General features: G+C 37.8%; 1 protein-coding gene across 1 annotated transcript in view; it reads right to left on the minus strand.

Moving 5' to 3' along the window:
* Nucleotides 1-26,492, minus strand: part of lama5 (laminin, alpha 5) — a 72,367-nt gene extending 45,875 nt beyond the window's left edge. Inside the window, 3 exon segments of the mRNA XM_046869090.1 lie at nt 3,980-4,097; nt 21,965-22,117; nt 26,161-26,492. Coding sequence (XP_046725046.1) covers nt 3,980-4,097; nt 21,965-22,117; nt 26,161-26,418 — 529 coding nt within the window. The 5' untranslated portion in view covers nt 26,419-26,492.
* Between the last annotated feature and the right edge of the window lie 261 nt (nt 26,493-26,753).

Below are 26,753 nucleotides of genomic sequence, written 5' to 3' on the forward strand. Positions count from 1 at the left end.
AGAGGAGAAGCTTCCAGAATAACAACCATCTTTGCAGCACTCCACCAATCAGGCCTGTAGGCCTCCTTAGTAAAAGTCACATGACAGCCTGTCTGGCTGCCAAAAGGCACCTAAAGGACACTCAGATTATGAGAAACAAAGCGCCATGTCTGGGGGAAACCAGGCACAACTCATCACCTGGCCAATACCATCCCTACAGTATAGCATTGAGGTGGCATCATTAAGCTGTGGGATGTTTTTTTAGCAGCAGCGACTAGTCGGGTTCGAGGAAAAGATGAATGCAGCAATGTACAGAGACATACTTCATGAAAACCTGCTCCAGATCGCTCTGGAACTCAGACTGAGGCGAGGGTTAATCTTCTAACAGGGCAACAACCCTAAGCACACAGCCAAGATAACAAAGGATTGGCTATGAGACAGCTCTGTGAAAGCCCTTGAGTTTTCCAGCCAGAGCCCAGACTTGAACCCGATTGAACATCTCTGGAGAGATCTGAAAATGGCTGTGTACTGATGCTCCACATCCAACCTGATTAAGCTTGAGAGGTTCTGCAAAGAAGAAAGGGAGAAACTGCCTAAATATTGGTGTGCCAAGCTTGTGGCATCATCTCAAAAAGACTTAAGGCTGTAATTGGTGCCAAAGTGCTTTAACAAGTATTGAGCAAAGGCTGTGAATACTTATGTACATGTGCTTTTTTAGTTTTTTCTTTTAATAAATTTGAAAAGATTTTATAAGAATAAGAATAAGGCTGTAGCATAACAAAATGTGGAAAAGTGAAGCGCTGTGAATACTTTCTGGATGCACCGACTGTCCTCTGAAAACAACTTAATATACAGCCATCATTGTCAAAATATCTGGCAACAAATGTGAGTACACATTAAGTGATTACAGCTGTATGTCATTTAACCATACAAAGCCACATGTCCTATTCATCATGTTCATGCTTTTGTCTGCTTTACAGGACTATACAAATTTGTGTATCTTGTATTAGAGCAGATAAAATTTTGTGATTTGAGTACAATTCTCTCAAACTGACCACTGAATGCTCAACATGGAACCTCATACCAAAGATCTCTCTGAGGATTCAAGAATTAGAATTGTTGCTCTCCACAAAGATGGCCGAAGGCTATAAGAAAATCAGCAACACCCTGAAACTGAGGTAAAGTACATTGGCCAGGGTCATAAAAGGTTTTCCAAGACGGGTTCCATTCGAAACAGGCCTCGCAAGGGTCAATCAAAGAAGTTGAGTCTTCCTGCGTCAGGTGCAGAAGCATTTTCAAAAAACAGACGCGTGAGTGCTACCAGCATTGCTTTAGAGGCTGCAAAAGGGGAATGTCCATTCAGAAGGAAGCCTCTTCTGAAGCTGGCTCACAAAAAAGCAAACAGTTTGCTGAAGACAACCTGTCCAAGAGCATGAATTAATGGAACCATGTCCTGTGGTCTGATGAGACTAAGATAAACTTGTTTGGCTCAGATTGTGTCCATCATGTGTGGTGACACCCTGGTGATGAGTACCAAGAAAATTGTGTCTTGCCTACAGTCAAGCATGGTGGTGGTAGCATCATGGTCAGAGGCTGAATGACTGCTGCTGGTACTGGGGAGTTGCAGTTTATTGAGGGGAAACATGAAATCCATCATGTACTATGCCACTGTGAAGCAGAACATGATGCCCTCTCTTCAGAAACTGGGCCAAACTGCAGTTTTCGCACATAATAACGACCCCAAACACACCGCCAACTGTCTTGCTGAGGAAGCTGAAGATGAAGGTGTCCATGTAACATATAGTACAGGGACATATGAGCTGTTCACACTGTACGTAAAGATACGCTTATAGGAGTGATGCCCACACACTGCTGTCTCAGTACAAAATATAGTCCATCACCCAAATAACATCTGGTGCAGTTACTAAAAAATAGTAACTAGTTACAGTTACTTGTTACTTCAATTAAAAAGTAACTCCGTTACTTTGTTGATTACTTACACCAAAAAGTAATGCGTTACTGTTAAAAGTAACTTTTTAGTTACTTTTTTAAAGAACCTTCTTTAATGTTCCCATTAATGCCCTTTTATGCGTTATGGTCTATATAAACACAAAACTGACTTAAACACAAAGTCATTTTTAAACACTATTTTATTAAAGTCAGACCAGCACAAACTGAATATATCACAAGGATTACACGTTACTGCCCAACACTGATCTGGTGAATAATATCTAGTGGACCTGCAGTGATACACACAGGAAACAGAGAACATTTAACATTCAATATTTCAAAAAAAATCCCTGCTTTGTTCTAAACAATCAGATGTGTAATATTTTGCTTCATTTTATTAGAATGCTCCTCACTTCTGATTCTACATCACCCTAGTTTTAGAACATTACAGCTTTGTTCACGTCATGCCTGCTCAGTTATCTCTTCGCTTTGACCTCTTTCCCTTTGTCAGATGTGTGTTCTGTGCAGACAATTGTTTGAACACCGGATAATGAGTATACGCCAACGACGGAATGTTATGTTTCAGTGTGGTGAGAATGCCAGCGCTTCAAATGCCAGCAAGGGCAAAGAATGACTTGGTAGTTGGTGATGTTCTTTTTTCCTACTATTTGCTACAGAGATCTATGATAGTGGAAGCCTGTCAATTGTGCATTGTAATCTGACTAGATGGGAACTATAGAAGCATCTAGGTAGCAAGATTTAATTTAAAATGGAAAATACAAAATGGTAATGTCAAGTCAAGTCAAGTCAAGTTTATTTGTATAGCGCTTTTCACAACAGACATTGTCTCAAAGCAGCTTTACACAAATCAACAGTGATGGTGAATGGTGTGCATTTGTCCCTGATGAGCAAGCCGTGGCGACTGTGGCAAGGAAAAACTCCCTTAGATGTTATGAGGAAGAAACCTTGAGAGGAACCAGACTCAAAAGGGGAACCCATCCTCATCTGGGTGACATCAAGAGTTTGATCATAAATCTTTCAACAATACAGAACACTGGAGAGTGGGAATAATGCAATATTAAAAAAGCTAATGTATTCATGTATTTAAATTAAATTGCCAGTTTTCATATGTATAATATGTAAATGCTAAGGTCAATGTTATATATTATTTATAAGTTAAAATTTAAATGTATTGCTCAAATTGTATTTGTGTAACATGTTCAAGCTGAAATTGTAGCAAAATTATCACTGAAATGTTATTTGTCCTAAATGGATTTAGACTCCCGGTCAGAACACTTAGGATCGCATTTTAGTCGTAACACCGTGAGATATTTGTAGCAAAATTCAATGTGTATTCAAAATGCATTCTGAGCCAAAGGTATAGCAAAACGGTAGCAAAATGGTGATTTAAACAATTTTTTAACGCATTGAAACTTACAAATGCATTTAATGCAGTGAAACATTTTCATTTAACACTTCATGACGAATGGATGTGGATTTGAAAATGCATTTTGAGCTGACCACGCCCACTCTCCATCATGGTGAAGTCTCAGGTCTTTTGGATGATCTCACAAGCTTTTAATTAGATGCCATTTACTTTCTAGCTACAAAAATGTTCCCCTTCGTAATGAAGATGACAGTAAAGCATAGCAATGCACTCCCCTGGGTCAGTACTCGGTAAAACCGTGATTATAAGTGCTTGTTTTCAGTGGATGTTTTTCTGACAGCTGTCAGCTTTAAACATCTGGATCCTGATATTTTTTTTAACCTATTCTTCTTAACAAAATTGCTTAAACTCTTTCACACTTAATGAAGATTGTTGGACAGCAATCAGACTGAGATTTGGGCTTTGGCATCTTAGGTGAACTTTCAATCACATTATATATTTTTTTGCCATACCTGAGCCTAAAAACAAGCAGTACCATTTCACCCTTTTATACTACATGCATGCGTTTACAATTACTTCACTCACCTACCTTTTTTTTAAGAGAACTGGTATTCAATAAGGATCAGAGAAACATTGCACATGGGATGTTAATCATATACTCACAGGCAAAGAACTGCCATGGTTGGTAGGTCTTCCCAAAGTCCACAGATCGCTCGAGGACCCACAGGTCAGGTCTTGGAGAGTTTGCAAATTTGATGAGCACATAAGCCACATGGAAGAGCTGTTGAGACAAGATAAATAAATACACACAATTACTGCTTGGTCCAATGAATTCCTGCTGATGCATTGATTGCTGTAAAGCTGGAAAACTGACACCAATTTACAATAATTTGCTGTTTAACATAAAACAATATTTTTCCTCCACAGTATATCGGGCTTGCTGTTAGAGTTGGAAGTGTATGCTGGAAAGATTGGGTTTCAGTCAGCGTGTTAGCATAACATATTGACATCATGCTATGATCCCAGTGAGATTATCAGTGTAATCACTTTCATATTTCGAGACAGACAAAACATGAAACAGGGCGCTCACACAAATTATCCGACACATGTTCTCCCTGGATGATAGAATCAAAGCAAAGAAAAAAAATAATATGAGTTTGAATCAGACAGGATTACTAACCACAATCTGGGGTATAAATGCAGTATAATAACGAAAGGATACAAGAACCCTTTGAACAAGTCTTTTCTAAATTCTCATCATGCTTGAGGCTCCTCATGAGTCCCAGATCTCTTATTGCATTATATCCATTCTAGTCTCAAAATCAGGTTTTTCGGATCGCACACTCTTTGGGTGAAAATTGTATCAGTGTAATGAGCCAGAGCACTCTTCTGTCTAGCACTAGACTTTCCCATCAGGAAAAATATCTCGAAAGAAGCACCTGATATTCGCATCCCAAGTTGCATTCCTCCTCCTATCTCCCTTTCACTCCCATAACACTGGATGACACTCTCATGAGAAGGATCGTTGCTCAAAATCAGGACAAACGACCAAATGTCTTCATGAGGAAATGCATATGAAACAATCCATCCTGTATAACTTAAAGCGCATTTTTTAAAAAAATCTGAAATGTCATACAATGTCATAAATACCAATTTGTCCTTTCTGGCACTATATGTATATCCCAAAGCCATACTTCTAGTAAATAAATTAGTAAACTCGTATACATAATTTATAATCTCTGCTATAAAATAGCACAGGGATTCACCAAAATCTAAAGGCATTCTTTAGATGATCTATCTGTAGAATTCCTCATCCTTAGGAGACATCCAACTATTTCCTTTCTGTTAGTAATCATGACATTTTTATATCCTCCCTTAAACCTTTCCATATTGAGCACTACCCTAAAAACATTTCCGCATTATATTTTACTCAAAAAATACACCTGTGTGTCTTGAAATTGAAGTCCTCTGAGGACTTGAAAAAGCAAGCAGCCAAGCAGCAATAATGATAAAGAAACTGGTGAGAAAATTTGGACTTAAGATTTGAACTGATAAAGATTTCAGTGCAGAGTATTTTTCACATGCACCAAATAATGGCACGAATGCCAACTCACCTATGCTTCCAGGCATCCTAAAACTGACAAAGTTGCAGATTTATATTATTGTAAAGATAGTACAGGGTTGGATTGTGTGTCATTATTTTTGAGACATAATATTTTCTTAAATTTCTTGTAGGGCTGCAGCTATCGATTCTTTTAATAATCGAGTATTCTTACGATTATTCCGAGTAATTTCCGGAATAATCGTTCCATAATAATTATTCAGAGTAATTGGATAAAAAGTAGAAAATAAGTCTCTTAAAATGAATAAGCAATTTGTTTCCTTTTAAGAAAAATGTATTACTAAAGTATCTGTGAAAACTAAACCTTTTTAGTGCATTTAAATGCCATATTACATCAACAAATATATAAATAAAAAAAATTATAAAAAATATAGAAAAATCTATTTCAAATTACATGCACTGTACAGTGTTTTCTTTATGATTTACTTTGAAATGAACCCAAGGGTTGGAAACATTTTTCATTCTGCAGCGTCTCCTGTGTTCACCTATCCAGAGCACTCCAGAGTTTAAGAGGTGCATCAGTAATAATAGTCCGTGGGGAAACAGTGCTCAGTGTATAGCTGAATGGTCTAAATGGATAAATTGGACAAAAATTATTTGTCTCGATGCATTTTTGTATTCTAATTACTCGAGTCATCGAGGAATCGTTTCAGCCCTAATTTCTTGTAGACATGTACACCATATGATTTTTTTTGGACACTTGACCTTCACACACATATGTTTGTCTGCTACAAGCCAAACTGCTTACCACAAAGTTGTTCATATGCAATTGAATCTGCTGTAGAATTACTATATTCCTTACCTAAAAACTAAAGGGTCCAAACCTGTTTCTGTATAACTATGCACCTGTGCAAAGAGCAAACTCGATGAGAACAAAGTTTGCAAAAGTTAGACTAGAACTCGAGTGTCCTTAACAAAGTCCTGACCTCAATACATATGAACAGGAGCTGGAACACCCGCTGTGCACCAGGCCACCTCAACCAATTTTATTGTATGAACTCAATAATGCTCTTGTGGCTGATTTAACACAATCCAAAATATATTAGAAGAGTGAAGGTTCTTGTACCAGCAAACAGATACTGAAATGGGATGTTAAAAATGTACAATCTGTGTTCAATCGTGTTCATTTATAACTATAATGACATAACGAATAAAGGAATAAGCTACTAAAAGTAATATTAACAACCTGCTAAATTATATTATATATTTTATTTCTATTTATAAATTATTCTATTATCAGCTACTGCAGAATCAAGATTCTTCACAGCCTGCCTTTATAAAAGCCTTTCTTTTTTCTACCTTTATTGAAATCTAGATATGAATAATTGGGTGCATTAAGAGAGGGTTATACCCCCACAAGTTCACTACTGCTTAAACAGTCCTGGCAATCTGGGCCAAATCAAATAATACAGAATCAAGAAAAAAACAGGTGTGTTTCCAAATATTGTTCCACAGACATCATCATTCTATGACTCAACAAGGATGATCAGGTGCCTAAATTGAGCCGTAGAACAAAAAATATGATCCATCATTTATTTCAAAACAAATCCAGGGAGCACTCCTCTTTCTGTTCGTCTGTCTTGCACTGAATAATCAGACCCCACCAGCAGATGAAACATATGAGTGATTGCAAAGAAATAGCGATATAAATCAGCCCCTCTAGAGAAATGAATTGAATATTAAGCTCTTGGCTTTTCTTTAAATGCACTTTTATCCTTAGGCCAATTCGTTGGCATTCAACAAAGGTCTTCCCACCCCTGAGCTTAATGATTACACATTCCTTGGTTGGCTTTTTGCATTCCTGAGGTTACCATGGTAATGCGTATCAGCTAGTACAACCCTTGGGGGCACTGAATTGGGAATGCAGCCAGCAGGAGAAGCTACCAGCACCTGAGTAACTGTGGTGAAGGGGCGAACAGCACAGGCGACAGAGACACAGAACAGTTCTTATCTGAACAGAATGGCGTGCAGACGTGATAAGGTGAACGAGGGCCGATAAGTTCATTGGACTACTTCAAATGGTAGCTGACAAATGCTAGACCCGATTGGATAACTAGCTTCGCTCTGCTTTTCTTTGTTCAGATGACACTACGAGGAGCAAAGATTGTACGGCAAACACGCACAAGCAAGTCTAAACACAGTTCAGACATGCAGATGTTTCAGGAGGGTAAAACACCCCGTCATTACTTATCTCCCCTCTGTAAATCCCTTCCTGTCTTTGTCTGTCCTTCTGCTTCACTTTGCAATGAACATACACACACACAGTGTATATCATGGTGGCAAGTGAAAGGAATGCTGGGAGTCAAATCTTTATCCGATGCTCTGGTGCTTCAATGGAATGTGAGGACAGGCAGGGATTTCCGCAAAAACGGGAGAAGAGCAGCTGTCAATGCAACTTCACAATACGAGTATAGTGTGGAATATTAATGCATCTACTGTATGAATATGTGTGGAGATTGAAGCATTACTGCACTAGTGTATGAAGGACAAAATGGGCTTCTCTAGAGAGACACAGTGTCACCTGTAGGAATAGATATACTCTTGAGGCACATATATTCCTGAAAACCTCCCATTCACAACAGCTTACACACTGTCATTCCTTTAGGCCATTTGGCTCATGTCTCAGGCACCTGACAAAAAAAGCCCCCCAACTTTTACCTTTCTTTTCATTGCTCTTTGTCTTATCCCTTTATATTGCTCCTTCACATTCTAGATGACAAGAGGTTATAAACTTGTGTGGTGTGTGATGCCTCACACATGCACTAATCCCAATCATTTACATTTGTCAGTCCATTGGAATAAACCCAGAGCCTGTGTAGTACAATGGTTTATCTAAATCACAAGGTCTAATTATAACCTGGCACAAAGATTTCTCTTGGATGATATGATTACAACCTGCCACATTACTAGTAGTGGGAAAACCTCAAACATGTTATGTCTTGAATTTTGAAAATAAGAACAATGAGAAGACATAACTACAACCTGCCTAGACCATTCAGAGTCTGATTTTCCTCAAGGCTTTTCTTTCTTATTCTATTTTGCCTGTCACTATTGTGCTCACTAGGAATATAAATCTAGACCCAGATTTGTTTGTTGCTGTTTTTAATGCTATCTAGTGTCAGACATTGGTCGATGAGGTTTAGCAACTTCTATGCTAACATGAAGTTCTATTTGAACACTCACCAATCACGTTAATGCAAACACAAGCTAAGTATAAAGCACAACACTCTTAACTCACAGTGTGCTAACACTCTAGCATACAGTTAGCTAACTCCCTCCCACTATGCTTAAGTAGAGCTGATGAGAACCACACACACTCAAGGAATGCCATTCAACCGCTATAGTTATGGAGTATATGGTTCTTGGACCAGATATGATGCCACACAAATGCCTACATGATGCAAGAAGAAATGTTTGAACAGCAACAACCAAACTTAAAATTGGTAGCATGCCTGCACTCTTACTGACACAAGAAGGTCCCATGGTGTGGAATGGTTACCTCATGTTTTGTGTTTTTAGGCTGTATGAAAAAAACACAGGCTGTCAGTCCTCAGGTATGGTGACTATCAGTGGTGACATGTAAGATCATGCTCCGTTTCCTGAAAGAGCTGAAAGCTGAGGGGCTGGCAGCTCAAGTATGTGTGTGTGTATACGTGTGTGTGTGTTGGCCTGAGGGGTACGGGTGGGTCATCTGTTCACACCTGCTTTCCTTGTAAGGTCCCCGCTCCTCCCCTTCCTTTAAAACAGCGTTTTCAAAGAGCTTCAGGAATCCTGGTCCCCTATAGATTAGAGGAGCCAAAAAGGTTCTACTTATCTCTTTACTTCCACTCGAGATTTCTTCGTATAGTTAAGGGTTCTATGTTTCCTAAAGAGGTTCTACTGGCAATCGTCTCTGGTCGGCAAACCCTGTTCTCAAGTACATCAAGCCTTTGAGATTGAAACTTGTTCTCTGCAAGTGTCATACTTATTAAAAATTGGTCAATCACTTGGACTGGTGGATCTCCTAACCTCCAATGTGCTTCTCAAACCTTTTCCCTGTTCTCATCTATTACTCTTTGTATCTGGCTGAAATGTGGCAAGTAGTCATGCATTTGTCTCTCATGTCTCCACTCCCTTCTGCTGTTTGTCTCTGCAACTGTTTTGTAAGCACCAGATGCTTCCCAGACTCTGCAGGTTAGATATCTCTGCTTTGGGGATTTTAAGTTTTTCCCATCGCACCTTTTAACCAACACACACACACACACACACACATCACACACACACACACACTCTCTCTCTCAGTATACACACAGTTTTCTTTGTACTGATATGGTGTGTGTGAAGGTGGCCTTGACGCTACAACACACCAAACGGCTGGAGCTAAATAGATAAAGGAGAATAAGGAGTGGATGAGATAACGTTTCAGACGCAGAAGGGAAGTGAAGCAGACAGGATGGAGCTCAGCTTTCATTAGATGAGAACCAGAGAGACGAGGACAGAAACAGTGAGATGGTGAGAGAAAAAGAGAAAATAAATGCAATAAAACTGCCACTATTGTTCTGACTCAAGATACCCCCTAAACCACACACACACACACACACACACACACACACACACACACACACACACGCATGCATCCCTCTTTCGATTCAGAAAAACACACTTCACTGTAACATAACACTTTAACTGCTAAACAAAGATTAGATCATCCAGATGTTATCCACCCAGCAATAAGCAAAGACAACAGCTGGAAATTTACCATAAAACACAGTTTATTTTGTCAATATCCTAATGAATCCTTTTTTTTTTCACATTATCGGTGCCCTGCATAGTAAGGGCTGAAAATACAGAGCCAAGTCCATCAAGTACTAAGATTCTTTCAGTTTATTCTTTATATTATTCTCTCTATTATATTCTGTTTGATCTGTATATAGGAATGGTGCAAGAGCTTCTCCTATGGCGATGGCATTACATGGCAAGATGTGCAGTTATTCTCTAGCAAAACAGGCATCAAAGAATCAGAAATGTCAGGATATCAATAATTTTAAATCCAGTGTTTTGTTGCAAACTTGTACCATGTAAAAACTTTAAATAGGTTCTTATACAAAAGATTCAATGAATCTTTACTAAACAGGGTCACAGTAAATCCAGAGGCAATTTTGTTTCAGCTGCTTTCACACTTTTGACTTCCATTTAATGGAGGTGAATGATGGGGACACATGTTCAGTGCTCCAAAAGTTCATATTTTAATATAAATATAATTTGAAGACAAGTGAGCAGTATAAGATTGCTAGAGATTGTTAGTTCTTCTGAAAATACAAGATGAGGGGTGCACTGATTATAATGCACTAATTGAAAAATTAATGCACTAATTGCTTTGAGGATAAAAAACTGAAAATCAACATTTAAAAACTGGCCGGGTTGCAGTTTTGCTGCATACAGGAACACATTGTATATTTTAATGATGTCATATCTGGTCGCTGGCCACATTCGCAGCAGGTATCCGAAGAAAAGTAGCATGCTGAAGCGTGACCATGGCGTAACAGGGGATCCCATCACAGACGCAATGCACACATACACATATTTTCACACCAAGAATTTTTTAGATAGATCATTTATCTGTTTGGACAGTCCAAAGAACCCACAGAAGCCAGAAGAAACCCAAGTGGACACAATGAGAGCACAACGAGAACATCCAAAACAGACAGTAACCTAAACTCTTTTAGGTTTAAAAGAGATTAAAACTAGGTTCCCGAAGCCCTTCATCCCAAAATCCATTCAATGGTCTTTTTATATATACATTAGGGCTGATTTTCATGAAGTGAGGTGGCAATAATTCTAGATAGCCATCGAATACATAACACACCACACAGGAGCAATGCTTAATATTAAAATCTCATGTTCTATATCCTCATCTGCTCATTTAAAACACTGACTAATGCATCTCCATGAATCTGGTACAGGAACGATGTACTTCAACCACCACTGACCTTCTCGAAACACGTCATCTACATGTATCTCTATACTACAGATTCACTCGTTGCAATACGTCCTTTTACAATTCACGTTATATAAACGTGACTCGGTTCTTTAATAATGACTGTTGCTCGATGACACAGCTGCACAAGACAATCAAAGTTCTCTGAATGGTGTAAAATTGAGTGATAAAATGCTACATGTTGCATGAAAGTCACTGGAATTTTAAGGTTAACTGACACTAAACCAGACATTTTGTTTCCAAGCTGTTGCTGACCATATGCACCAGCCTCTCTCATGACCAGAAAGTGAGATCCTGCAGAAGGTAGGGGTAAATAAATCACTGAACTCAAGCTGCTTCAGGGTAAAAGGAGGATGTAAAGGTATTTACTCGCGTCTTTCACCTTCCCCTCCCCTCTTATGTCCTTCCCAGTGGGCCATTGGGAGTATAAAGAGCTAGAAGAAAGGCTTGGGGTAGAATTCATGTTGACCAGGCAAAAACAAACATTTACTCTCTCATTAACGTGGCATGCATTCTCTCAGGCTCTTTTTATTTTCACCTCTTTCACAAGTTCCGTCCCTCCCTCTCTCCCTCCCTCGCTTTAAGTAATTGAGGATACTATTATTACAGTGAGGTATGCATTGAGGAACAGACACAAAGGCAGAAAAATCCACAGAGAAATAAATATATTACATTAAAGCAGAATTAAAGACAATACAAATAATTATATATATATATATATATATATATATATATATATATATATATATATATATATATATGGATTCTTCTGATTATTTCTTATCTAGCCATCAGCTGTATTGAAAGTCTCTATTTGTTCTGACACACATTCAGAGGTCCTATTCATAGTGGCGTGTGTGGGGAATGAGGATGACACGCTGATTTCCGAAACCCCAGACATTAAAAAATAAGGCCGTTGTCTCCACACAGAAGGAATGAACATTCTAAGATTAGCCTGAATTTATAATGGCTTTCAGAGTTACTGTGGTACAGTGACAAATCCTTAATGATTATTTCTCATGTTACCAGAACGCTTTGGAAATATGGTTAGGTCTGTGCCAAATTTTAACAGAACCTTGATTAGAGTGTCCCTAGAACCCACAGTTAACCAAAACACCTAACTAATTCTACTAATAATCAGTCTAGGGGCAACCAATACACACAATCAAAACATTTCATTTCCAAACATAAATGACTAAACATAAATTAAAAGTCAGTGGTGGGGATATAAATCAGAAGGCAGAGTCGATACACTCACCATCCACGTTCATAGAAATACCTACTGTATAGAAGTGATTTATTCTGTTATCTAATCAACCATTAATATGGCAGCAGCACTATATATAAAAATAGATACACTTGAGGAACTTCAGTTAATGTTCACATGAAACACCAGAATGCAGGGAAAACTGAGATTTTAACAATTTCATTAACTGCTCTTTGAGAATTTCATAGACAACTCAAGAGATTACGCAAAGTGGTGTAAAAAACAAAATGAGTGAGTGACAGTAAGATGCAAAGACCTGATAGGAGATGTCAGGAGAAACTTGTCAGATGTTTCCAGCTGCCAGAAAGAGCATAGTAACTCAATTAACTGCAATTGCAAAAATGATGAGCAGAAATTCATGTACAAAACTGCAAACCTTTAGGTGGCTGGGCAACAATGAGGTAAACTATGAGATACCACTCCTGTCAAATATGATCAAGAATCTCTGGCTATCGTAATCTGAATCTCACCCAAACCGTACAGCTGAAGCTTCAGAAAAACCAAAACAGGATATTCAACTAAAATCTTTCTTCATCCTCAAAAGCTTGAACAGAACAACCATTTTGGTCTTGGTTCTCTTATCAAGGCCCTTCTCCTCTGATTATTCAGTTTGGTTGTGTGGCCAGCTCTAGGAAGAGTCCTGATTGTTTCAAAGAATTATGGAGGCCACTGTTCATTTGAAATCCTTAAATTTTTTGTAGCCTTCTTCAAATCTGTGCCTTCAAATCCTGTTTCTGAGCTCTATATGCAGAACCTCAAAGTTGTAGCTCTGATAGGCATGTTCAGCTGTTAGACCATATAAAAGTCCAAATCAATTCAAATGTGGAAACATCTTAAAAATGATCCAGAGTAATAGGATGCACCTGAGCTAAAGATCTTTGCTTTGTAATTATGGGGTATATATGGCTGAAATATAACTAAAATGCTCAAATGAATGCACTGTACCTGAGTAATCTTATGATTTACACTGAGATAAGGAATAAATGTGCTTTTATTGAGTAACACAGGCCCACTAGTTTTATATGAGTTTGCTTGTTATATTAAATCTCCAGGTTTTAGACAGTTATGCTTGGGGATATAGTTGTCTGAGCCTATCACAGTGCAAAGAATACTATCGTGTACGCGGAGCACTGATAAGACAGGTCACACTGCAATGGCTGTGTACAAGTCATTAAAAAACCACCAGGCTACTCTTTGTTTTAAAACACACAATCACACAACCACACAACCACACAACCACACACACACACACAATGATATAGTAAGCGGGAGGGTTTAGCTGGAAGAAGAAGTAACTTTTTTTCCACGTTTTTATGTCCTCTAGGACTTTATAGGCACTAAAAGGCAGGTTTCAGCAGGCATCAAGAGTTCTGCACTTCTTCTGAACCCCTTCCCCACACACTCACAAACTCTCACACACACACACACACACACACACACAAACACACACACTTTATACACACTTTATCTATTTTGTGCTGTTCCGTCATGTAGAAAATCGACTGCTTTTGCCCCTTCATCTGTCTTGATATAAAAGTCATGGTTAGTCTACAATCACACATGATTGCGTTTTCATTTGCTCTTCATGCATGACTTAAAATGATTAACAGCAACACTAAAAGGAGATGAAAACCTTCTGTATGGCAAAAAAACTGACAACAACCGACCATACATCATGCACTTTTTACACCGAATATAAATGTTCTCTTTGAACTTTGCCCCAAATGCATGTCTCTCATTACACTCCCTTTATAAAACGTCTGAAATCAGCTGACTTTCTGCCTTTCATTTTTGTTCGCTGACTGCAGCTGCTTCTTTACCGAGGTCAGCGAAGCATCCTTCATCTTTGATACTTCTTCCTGCTCTGTATAAGAACATTGCCTGACGTCTTACTCTGTTCGTTAAAAAGGGGAGTGGAGAAAACTCTGACCTGCCTGTAAACGTTTCCCCTCTGTTAAAGACATATGAGTTCATGTTGAGAAGTGAAGGCTTAAACAAGAGATAAAGAGGAGAAGCAGTGCAACTGATGAGCAGGAGCTGGTGGGTTGGTGTGTTACTAACAAATACAGAGAACAACACATATCTCGAGGGCATCCAGAGCACTTGAGTCACTCATTTTTCAGAGTTGTAGGCTAAAGGAATGCGGTGAGCTGGAGTTTAACCGAACAATGAGCACACACAGGTTATTCCCAGAACTATTGGCACCTTTCATAAAAATGGGTCAAAATTATTGATGCATTACACACACCCAAATAAAGGTTGAGTTTATTCTAAAAAAAAAAATGCTTATACCCATACTTGAATATGTGAAAAAAATAAAAAAGTACCAATATAACTCATGTTTAATGTGTATTCTTTTTTTCATAGATTCGTTAGGGTTCAGTTAGATGAACTAAGAATGTGAAAAAGCTGTGTAAACAATATCGAATCAAATAATACAACCCCAATTCCAAAAACATTTTACATTCGGAATATAAACACTGTTACTTGTTTAATCACAGCTCAACTCTGACAACATTTATTGAAAGTGAGCTTGTGTGTCCAATTTGGACCAACTATCCACTCACAGTCCAGGAAACACTGTATTTGTTCTGCTAAAAGGAAGAATTAAATGAAATATTGCTTGCTAGCTATTGCACTGGTGTGGGATTTTTAAACATGCACAGAACTCAACTACAATTAAACTGATATAAAACAACAGAATATGTTCATATGGCTGGCTAAAAAAAAATATGGCTGGCTAAAAAAAAAGAGTACAGGTTTACTGGATGAGCACTTAATCTTCCATTTAAATCGAATGATCAGATGTGGTGTATCTGAGGTTAACACACCGTTTATTCAGAGAAATACTGTTTGTGAGAACTGGCTATTTGGAATCGTGCGTATACTTAATGGCTGTTGTTCTCAGATCAGTACTTGATTATAACTATTGTTTTATTCATCACCTCAGGATGGAAGTTGAACAGGGGCCAGTTTGGCACACCTCCCTGACCTGTTGGATGTTTAAAGACGAACACATCGCATGCTGAACTGGACTGTAAATAGCTGATTTCCAAAAGCTGATGTTGCATGCAGGGGTTTTAAAGCTCATAAATAATAAAGACGTTCCCAGAACCAGCTCCTGGACTAGTTATTGATTTACATGCACTGACAGTTTTATGGAAAAACCCCTCAAAATGTCTGAAGAACTACTTCATATTGTGCACCAAGATAATGCAATAAATGGTAAGAGTGATTTTGCTGCATAGGCTTTATGTGAATCAAAATAAGTGTATCAGTGCTTGATTTCTAGTTATTTTAATTATGCTATATCTTTTAAAAGGAAAATGGAAATTGCATTATATGTATTAACAGACAAGATAAAAGCAAAAGTGGGGGAAGCGTCTATATAATCAAACATTATGTGTGCAACTACAAAGAACATTGTAGCTGAGTAGCTGTAGTTCAAGACAAGTTCAAGATCAGGGCAAAGCAAAATCAGTCTGAGTCTGAGGCCATGTAACGACGACATGAAAGTGAATCAAAATCATATTAATTTTCAAGTTGGCCTCATTTGTATGTTATGCCAGTTTATTAGCTATGTGTGCTGGAAATAGATTTAGTTTATTATGACAGAAAACACACATAACACAAGTACTAGGGAGGATTCTCCACACAAGGCAACAACATGAATAAAAGCTAGACACCGATTCCTGCACAAGATGTGACTTAAATACTTGTGCTAATTCACATAAATGTAAACAGGTGGCTCATGTGATGTGCAGTGGCCGATGGGGGTCATAGTCGTGCGCTGTATTCACCTCAACCATGACAAAGACCATTCTTAGCAATATGTGCACCTAGGACAAGGCAAGACCAAGTGTAAATGGTTTTACACTTGCCTGAGACAAATCCAAGTTTATATAGAAAACAGAGAGACTAAACTCAAGTTGATGATGGCAATCATAAAGAATTCAAAGGCATAAAGGCTCTCAATTTTTTTTTTTCAACTGTTTAAAAGTAATTTCATTTGTGAGGACACCTGAGAATATGAGAGCTCACACGGATAATGGAGTTCAAAATTAAACTGCGTACCCTGCAGCTATGAGGCAGAAATTTGTGGAGAAATGGAGAGAAATGTTTATGGAGAAATGCATGATTATTAATGCACCATAATAATTCAAAATATTCAGCTGTATTCTATCAAAGAAGAAAGAGCATAGGACTGTGGGACAGGAGTTTCCACCCCATGTATCAGTGTATCACTTTCAAGTAAACTCGGTGACTCACTACGACAAGCTTTTAAACTCCAGTGACATGACTGATGAGATAAAAAAAGAAAAAGAAAAGAATGAAATGATAAATTCCTTTCTTTTTATGTATCTGATCTAAATCTATTATAAACTTACACACACTTCACCTGAGCTCTGCCTCCATTATGTTACCATAGCAAGTTCCACACTGTGCCCTCTCTTTTACCCCCTCCCTCACCCCCTCTCTCATTGTCCTTCTCTTTCTCACCTCTCTGCATGAGTTTTGTAAACAAGGGAGTGGAAGAACTGACTGAGAAAAAATGGTAAAACAGAAAGATAATGCACACTAGTAAAAAAAAAAGACTGATGTGAACACAAGGTCAAGCAAACACAGAACACGGGAGTTATGCAAGAGCAGAAAGATTCATTGTGGAAGAAAGGAAACTTTGTTTAAAATGTAGCCCTTGGTTTGAGACTTGATGGCCACAGAAAACACACACACACACACACACACACACACACACACACTAACACCTTAGACATCATTGTACTCATGAAAGTCTGCGATCTATATTATTTAACATCTAACACCATACAAGTCTTTTTGTTGGAGGGGAAAATGAACATATTAGCAACTGCTTTAGTCTACCAGTCTACAAATACAATACCCAAGCACCCTGGTGCATTATATGCATGTAACAAGGTGGTCTGTGGGCAATTTCTGTGCAGTGGTGAATGAGGTACACGATTCCTATACTTAAGTAAAAGTAAAAATCCCTACTTAAATATTACTCCAGAGAGTAAAGAAAGGTCGTGAAAGAGAAAATGACAAAGAACGAGAAGATAGAAAATAGAGAGAATGAGAAAGAGAGACAAAAGAGAAGGCCAATAGAGAGAGAGGAATATTGTAGAACTTGCTCTGGTAACAAAAGGGACACAGAGCTCAGGCAAAATGTGTGTCAGTTTATACTAGACTTTGATTAGTTGGATACCTGACTACTTTGAATAGTGAAAATACTAATCTATGAGAAAATCATATAACAATTTTTTGAAATTCAATGTTCCATCCTCCTGCGCATCATACCTTTTAAAGGAGAGGGTTTTATTTTGTTACAGCTACACACTAAGAGTACCCTTACTCCTCGGAAACTCTCATGAGAGCATGAGATTATGGTTGTGGAATAAAATGTAGTGGTGGAAAAAAGACAAGATAAAAAAAGACTTTGTTACTGTCCACTGCTGTATTTTGGCATATAATTAATGGAAAAATGTCCCAGAAATATCCTAAAAATGATTTCCTAAATAGTCTGGGAACCCTAAACACGAACACTGCACTTTTTCCGAGAGGACACATACTAATCCTCTCAAGAAAAGGAGCAAGCACTCCAAGAGCTTAATCAGATGCTCCCATTCCATGGGCTTGGCAAGAGAAAACCAGATCCAAATCAGTGGGCTGCTATTGAATAAAAGAGAGGAAGCAAACCGCCTGATCTAACGCTTTCCCATCAGAAAGAGTGAGTAAGAGAAAGAAAGATAAAGGCTGAGCACTATTAATGGCAGTATGGCTCACTCAATGGCAGGAAACTGTAGAGTCCTTACAGTTCTCGAAGGTTGGCAACGTGCCACTCTCCGCACATGACACACAATGGAGCACTATTTTGCCCCTGACACTCATGCAGGCACACTTAATACCAACACAGCTTCTCTAGCTGACGCGCTCAGGAACAGGAAAAGGGCACAACTTTCCCGCTGAGCCTTTTTTTTTATAAAGGTAATGCCAGCATAAATTTTGTCTGGATATTTTAACACTACATTAAAGAAATCGAAGACATTCAAGCATAAACTTTCATCACAGTTACACTGTGGTATGTCTTCCATTTAACATTATAGTTGCATGCAGCAAAATATAGCAGTGATAATAGCTTACTAAGACTACACAGAACTTATACAGTGCCTGCCAAAAGCTTTTATCACATTTGAATCCTTTTGTTAATATGAAACAAACTATGTAAAAAGCAAAAACAGACAAGATTTGGACAATGAATGACTAGAAGAAAGTTCTGTGGACAATTGACTTCAAATTTGACATTTTTGGCTCCAACAGAAGAACTTATTTAAGATGAAGAACAGGAGACTGCCTCACACCCACAGTCAAACACGGAGGTGAAAGCTTTATGCTTTGAGCTTGTTTTGGAGCAGGGAAGGTTGCAGACTTATTCCAGTTAAAAGGAATACTTAACCAAAATGGCTACCATTCCTTACCTACATATTCCATATGTGGACTGCAGCTAATTGGAACCAACTTCACCATACAACAAGACAATTACCAGAAGAATATGTCCAACTCTGTCAGTGTGCATAAAGTCACCTACAGTCATGCATTATCTAATGGAATGGCCTTCCCAGTCACCTAAATCCTATAGAAATATCCTATAGAAATATCCAACTAGATTACAAGAGGCATGGCAAAGTATTTTAGCTGAATGTTTAAAGAAACTAAATGGCCTAGTATAAATATCCCTAGAGTGTGTAAAGCAGTTGTTTATGCTAAGGGAGGATTTTTCAGAGAAAATAGACTTTATGTTTTTGTACCAACATCTGAACTTTACAAAGTAAATCTACATGCAGTTAAATTACTTTGTGTGTTGCATATAAACCAAAGAAATATGATACATGTATGATAAAAGTCTAAGTGCTTTTCTAAACCTTTGGCAAACATTGTGCATTATACCACATTTCATTAGGAAAAGGGTCTTGAAGCTGGAACTAACAGTTGGCTGATGGAATAATATTACAAACAGCATATAGAGTTCAACTGACTACATTAAACCAACATCCTAATTCCACACTAGTACTGATAGTGTATTGGTTTACCTTTTACTTTCCTGCATTTAATTTAAATGCATGATTAAAATGTACACATGTCAGTAAAGTGAATAAAACTAAATTTGTTTAGTGGGCAATAAATATATATTGTGATTTCCCAGACATTATGTTCTAATTGAGAATAGGTTTATAAATCTGTCTTTGTGTAGCATGAAAACCAGAGTACTGTATACAGTGATAAAAAATAAAAAATAGCAATACTACATGTAAAAGAGGTGAATTTCTAAAATGGGACCAGTCACAATGTTTAAAGTAGATTTAAATATCCGTAAGTTACATTTTTGGAATCACAAAAGATGAGCCTTGGGGGCAAAGGCCTTGGACAGAGCCAAGAGGTGTATCAGAGACACTTGAAGCAAAAGGCATTGGAATGAGGAGGGGGGAAAAGGACTGAATGAAAGAGAAAGAGCGGGAGAGAGAGAAAAGGCACAGTGGAGGTGAGGGGGTAATTTGGGCTAGGCCCCGGTGCAGGTTGAGACAGATCGCATTAACAGCAGCATTCCAATCTTATTCTCCTGCTCTGTGGGTCAAAAGGACCCCACTGCCTCTACTCCACACACATACACACATTCATGCCACACACACACACACACACACACACACACACACTCAGGCCGCACACAGGTAAAAGTACAACAGCATACATTCTGCTCCTTGAATTCCAACCTGACAGATTGCTGAAAACTTTCTACATTGAAACTGAGCCTTTTAACTGTTATGCTCTCTCTCTCTCTCTCTCTCTCTCTCTCACTCTCTCTCTCTTTTATCTGGCCAGTCAGCCATGTACGATGGCCTCTGTGTTGCTTTTTAATCAGACAGACACTGAAAAAAGCCCTCCCACGTTAAGGAACACACAGCAGAAAGCCAGTTACAGCCCCTTGCTTCCATTCACAGTGTATGTTGAAGTGTGTTATCCACAGAGGTGGCAAAAGTACACACATCTTTCACTTAAGTAAAAGTACAGATACTCATGTTTTAAAAGACTCAACTAGAAGTTGAAGTACTGACTAGACTTTTTTACTCAAGTTAAAGTAAAGCTCTGACTTGTTCTTAAGTAAAAAGTAGCCATTAACACTACCTGTTTTAGTGTCACGCTGGTAACTGAACCTCACATTATATTAAAATAATGTATACAAAAGAATTTAGCATTTTTTTCCTAATGAATGTATTCAGGGTGAACATCCACCATATAGAACACAAGCAGAAAAAAGATGATGATGATCAGGTGATCAGGAATGTCTCATCCACGTTAATCCCATACTCCTTGTTGCCTTCTGTCCTGCTTTTTATTTTTGTAAACTAGCGTACGACTGTGTTGTGTGAGAGCCGAGAAAAGATACACCCGTGGTAGGTTGAAAAAGCTGTGCAATGACAGGAAACAGGTTGATGGGCTGAACTGTGACAGAATTAAAATAACATAGCTCAAAGGCAGGAAAGTTAAACCTGATTTCCCAGTTGGCATAACAGCATGTCAACTACTACTGCAAATACTCTGCTTTCTGCTCCTCATCACACATATCCTTACAAAGAAATGAGACAATACTTCAGTCAAATGCATGTACCAAACTGTTAAAATTAATGGCTATTGGAAATGTGTTTGCTTTTAAAACATCTCAAATCCAAATTAAATTAATGCTTGAAAAAAAATCTCATTAGTCCTCAAACAAATGCTTTCATTCCATTCTTTCCTTTTCGCTTCCTCTTGTTGACTGGGCCTGTGCAATCCTACGCCCCAAGTTGTTTAGTCAACACAAAGGAGGAGGTGAGTATGTAGAAAATGAATAGGTGTGGGAGTATATGGGTTAGTATCTGCTGAACAGTGGTCCGAATATTCGGAAATGTTTCTGAAAATCAACTTTCAAAAGAGCTAAAACAGACAATCAAAAAACCGACATACTTACAAAAACATGAGAAATGAAACAGAAGTACCAGGTACAGTTATTATAGACCACACATAGTCCCATTCTGAATTTCAAAACATGGAAGCCATCCAAACAATTCTGTTTTGTGGAGTAGTATTGAGTAACACCACATGTGTTATTGTGATCTAGACCCAGTGGAAAAAAGAAGTGTGTGCGTGTGTGTGTGAGTGTGTGTGTGCATGAGTGAGGGAAAGATATAAAGAGAAATATAAAGAGAAAGAAAGAGAGGGAGCGAGACACACCTGTCCTAGGTCTAGAGTGACGTTCACTTGGTTGTATTCAGTGCTGCGAGACAGGGGAGGACTCTGCCACCATCTCTCAGTTCCATCAATAGCATTAGTAATGGGATGTGCTCGATTGCTGTCTGCTGTGTCACATATGTCACAGTATTGGCCCTGAGGAAAAAACACACATACAGGACAAATTTTTCAAAAAATCTTTCAAATACATGTAGCACAGCTGTTTGTCAGTGCATTTTTGTCACTAATTCCATTGCCATCAAACTACATTGTACCAAAATTCCAATTTTAAACCAGCTATATAACTGATAGATAAGTAATTTGAGCAAAAACACAGACCAGAATAATTCTCATCAAAAAGATATCGCTAAACAGCACACAGTATACATTATTTCTCAGCACATACTAATTTAAAGTTCTGGTGTCCAAAATTGTTTAGAAATAGTAAGAAAATTATTAATAACCAAAATAAATAAAAAATAGCCAATAAAAAGATCCTGGAATAGCAATGCAAAGTCAGTGCTTTCAAAATGGCCAGGCCAAAGTCAGCTGGAAAGTTGTAATCATACATCATACATCATACTCCTGCACAGATACACCAACTCCCAGCAGCTTTGTTCATGAGAGAAGTCTGACCAGTGCTTGTGTGTATGTGAGCGAGAAAAAGAAAAAAAAGTGAAAAATGTCCAAAGTTGCACTATTAAGACTGATGGAGCTTCTTTACTGCTGAATTTTTAGCGCATTAGTATCTGCGATTTGGTGAGAACCAAGTGAATGACAGCTAGTGGATTTATCCTCACTGTTAGTTTGACCCAGTTGTAAATGTGCTAGCAGTCATGGCTACAGAAGGTTTTCTACAAGCAACAAAGCGGTGATAGTTTGTCCCCACATGGTTCAGATAGCTAGCTAGAGTTAGCAGGCTATGTGTTCCTGGATAATATATGGGTAATATTGTCTGCATTATACAATAACACTCAAGAAGCTGCAAGATGTTTGTGAACACCTCAGCAATTAATAATGTTCATGTGTCAGTACTATTGAAATATTCCACTGTGTACATTATGTAGCATGAGACAAAGCCTTGAATTGTATTTTTATATGTACACTCATAGCTGTAGGTTCAAGCAGGTGGAGAGCAGTGAACATTACAAAAATACTCTTCTTCATAGTATTTAATAGTATTATAAAATAGTAGAATAGTAAAATAGTATTATGATATAAGAAAAAAAAAATGGTTAACTTGATTTCCATCCCATGCGCCAAATCAATTCCACCATATTGCTTCAAAATTTAATATTTGATTTGTTAGCACCATTCATAAAGTATAAATTAATATTATTAGGCACGAAAACTGATTTCCAACTGTATTTTGTAGTCCTAATTTGAAATAGTTACTGAGCTATTATTGTTCTTATATCAGTGTCCAATGTTCAACGTTCTACTTTGGTTGTTTTCTGTTTGTTTTCTGAAGTTATTGCCGGCAGTCAGCACTTAACTAAAAATAAGAACTAAAATAAACATGGAAATAATATTATATACCTATTCATTTTTATCCTTTATTCTTAATTTGTCAGCATAACCAGTTTTGTTGTGAAAGCATACTAAATAATCAAAAATACACACTATATATATATATATATATATATACATATACATATACATATACTTGAGCACAATAAAGGTCAGAGTTCACAATCATATCTTCATATATTTTATATAGTTTATACTTTTTATTTATCTACCATCTTTTTTCTCGGTTTTATTTTTATCCTCATTCCATTCCCTTTATATTCCATTTCTATTTATGCTTGAATGCCAGGCAGTCGTAAAAATCATTTCACTGCATGTCGTACTCTGTATGTATGTGTATGTGACAAATAAAATTTGATTTGATTGATTCGACAAGTGTCCCTGCCACGCAGAAGATCTCCAACACTTTCCCCACTTCCACTTATTCATATAAATCTATACTTAGATAAAAAAAATGGAAAATGTTGCTTGACCAAAAAAAAGAGTCCAATAAAACCACATTAGCAGTTTAATGTATGTACAAGTATTTTATAGGTTCTTTAATTCCCTACAAGGCTCACCCAGCGCTCTCCTGATGCCTTTAATTTTAATCTGTACCTACACTAGATAAGCAAACAAGCCAGGTATCCAGAGAGATCAAAACTTTAGTTCAAATCTACAGTGTTATTAGTGTAATCCATCAAAGAGATGTTGTCATAACTGATGAAAATAACAGATCTCACAGATTAAGCATGTCTTCTATAGATTTATCCAAACTGGCAGTTGCACTTAAACCAAATTATTGATTTAAAGAAAAAATACTTAAAGAACTAGTTCAAAGGAATATGCTTATGTACACAAACTTGTCTTTGGGAATAATGCTTGTCTGAGTAATCGAACAGTATAAAGATTCAATGTTAAAATGTAAACGTTATTTAACATGCGATTTTATTTGATATTATTGTAGATATTAAAGCGATAGATCGTCAGTTTTGCAGACAGTTTGCTAGCTAAATTATCTAATCACAATATGCATTATGTGATATATATCTGGCAAGACTTTTCATCAAGTATAATGTTCAGGTACTGCTATCCACATTCCTCACTTCACATCATTCACCAACTATAACATATCATAACATCAATTTGTTGCATTAGTACAAATTAGTTAAATAGTAGTTAAATATTAATAAATGAATTTGTTTATGCATTAACTGGGACTGTAATTACAACTACACGTCTTTTCTTCAAGAGAAAACTGAGCCCATGACCTCTGCTATTAAAGTTGATAAAGTGCCAACAAACACTGATTACAAAAGGCTTAATTACATGACTATGAAGAAGGAATGTAAGAATGCACTCCAGCTCTAATTAATCATAAGCTGTATATAAATACGACCATGGCCTTAGCAGGGACAGTTATTTCTCCCTGGATCACTGCGGCTCAGTCTCACACTGTGAGAAACTGGAAGCCTTTAAATGGACGAGGCCGAGAAGACTTGCTCTGCATTTCCATTTCGTTTGATCTGACGCCTTAAGCAATCAGTTGCCTGTTCCCCAAGGCCTTATGCACAGACTGAATGCCGTGAATTCCTCAGAGGAGAAAATGCTAATAGTAACGTTACACCAGACTTTGCATTTTACAATGTTTGAACATCACACCGACCTGTTAACCACCAGACTCGCAGGAACAGCTAGGGCTGAGCTGTAGTGAGCTGCTAGCCTGGAATGAACACCTACACTGCTGAATAAACATTTGCAGTGTTTGATTAACTCTTATAAGCCCCAGAAAGGCCAGATGGATTTTCAGAATTTTGGAAAAAAATCAAGAATATGTTAAAAAAAAACATTTAGACCATCTTCAAGCAAACTTTTATTATAAATCTACCTGGAACCATAGAAACAACAACACTTAATTTAATAGGTACTAAACTGTACTATTCAATTTTACACACTCTCTGTGCCTTTCCAATGGAAATGTCTACCTAGAAAGGTGTAAATGTTCCAATACTTAGTATATTATACACTTCCATATTTATATATAAAGATAAAATCTACAAATTTAAGGTATGTGTTTACATGTACTACACCAGTGACAAAAAGATATACACCTTTTTGTAAGAGTATATGGCCCTGAATTAGTTTGGCATATTAAACTTGGCATATAAACTTTTTTGCATTGTATAAAATAAACACTATGTCTACACATGTAACAGACACATGTAACAGACATGCAACTGTATAAACTCCAGTCATGCATTTATCTGGAAATAAATAAAACAACTAGAACGCCTGTGCGCTGTGTTGCCAGCTCCGCGTTTTTCAAGCCGCAATACACCTGATCAACTGCACGGATTATTAGCGCGTTGCATTTTTTTAAGTATATATCAAAATACACGTGTGCAGATGGAGTGATCAAAAATCTTCTGAAAAGAATGCAAACCTTGTTAGTTAGTTTTTAGATTCTTATGCAGTGCTGTACGAGTAAAGTGCGCAGTTTAAAACGCGATCTTTCATTAGACAAATCTCACAGGTGGTTTGTTTGGCAACCCTGAAACAGCACAACCTGCTTATAGAAATATATTAGATAAAAAGTTCGTATTTTACACTGTACATGTGTGTCCATGTGTGTCCATGTGAGTCCAGAGTAAATTTTAAAAAAGCAGAGTCGTTTAAATCAGCGTCATTACCTGGATGGTTTGGCTCGGGTCTCCTGATACAGGACCTCCGACTAGTTTGCAGTAAAGGTCCTGCACGGGCCGACTGTGCTCGTCTTCCCCGCAGGTGGCCGTCGCCGTGATTTTTGTCCCTTCCGCTAAATTAAAATAAGGCGGATGGAGACTGAAGCCGTTCACTCCGTCCGTCGGTAAATCTTGCGCGCCGGTGCCGCAAACATTGAGCAGCAAAAGCAGGGGCAAAAGTTTCACCTCCGTCCGTCTTCTCGCCATCTTTCACCTGCGCTCCCTGCTGCACTCCCTACTGAGAGACGCGCTGATGTTATCATTCATCAGACACACACACACACACACACACACACACACACTCACACAGAGAGAGAGAGAGAGAGAGAGAGAGAGGGCGGGTAGTGGTTCCTTTTTCTCGCCTTTTTCCGGTGGGCACTTTTCTCTCTTTCACACACACACACACACACACACACACAAAGAGCGCGCCTTCATATTTTATCAATAATCGACAAAGTGTATAATAAACAAATTTTTTTATTTTCTGTCAGTAATACCGTCACTATTACTACTACCACTACTACTAAAGATAGAGAATGAGA

Source organism: Silurus meridionalis, chromosome 16, assembly GCF_014805685.1.
Source record: "Silurus meridionalis isolate SWU-2019-XX chromosome 16, ASM1480568v1, whole genome shotgun sequence".
Lineage (NCBI taxonomy): Eukaryota > Metazoa > Chordata > Actinopteri > Siluriformes > Siluridae > Silurus > Silurus meridionalis.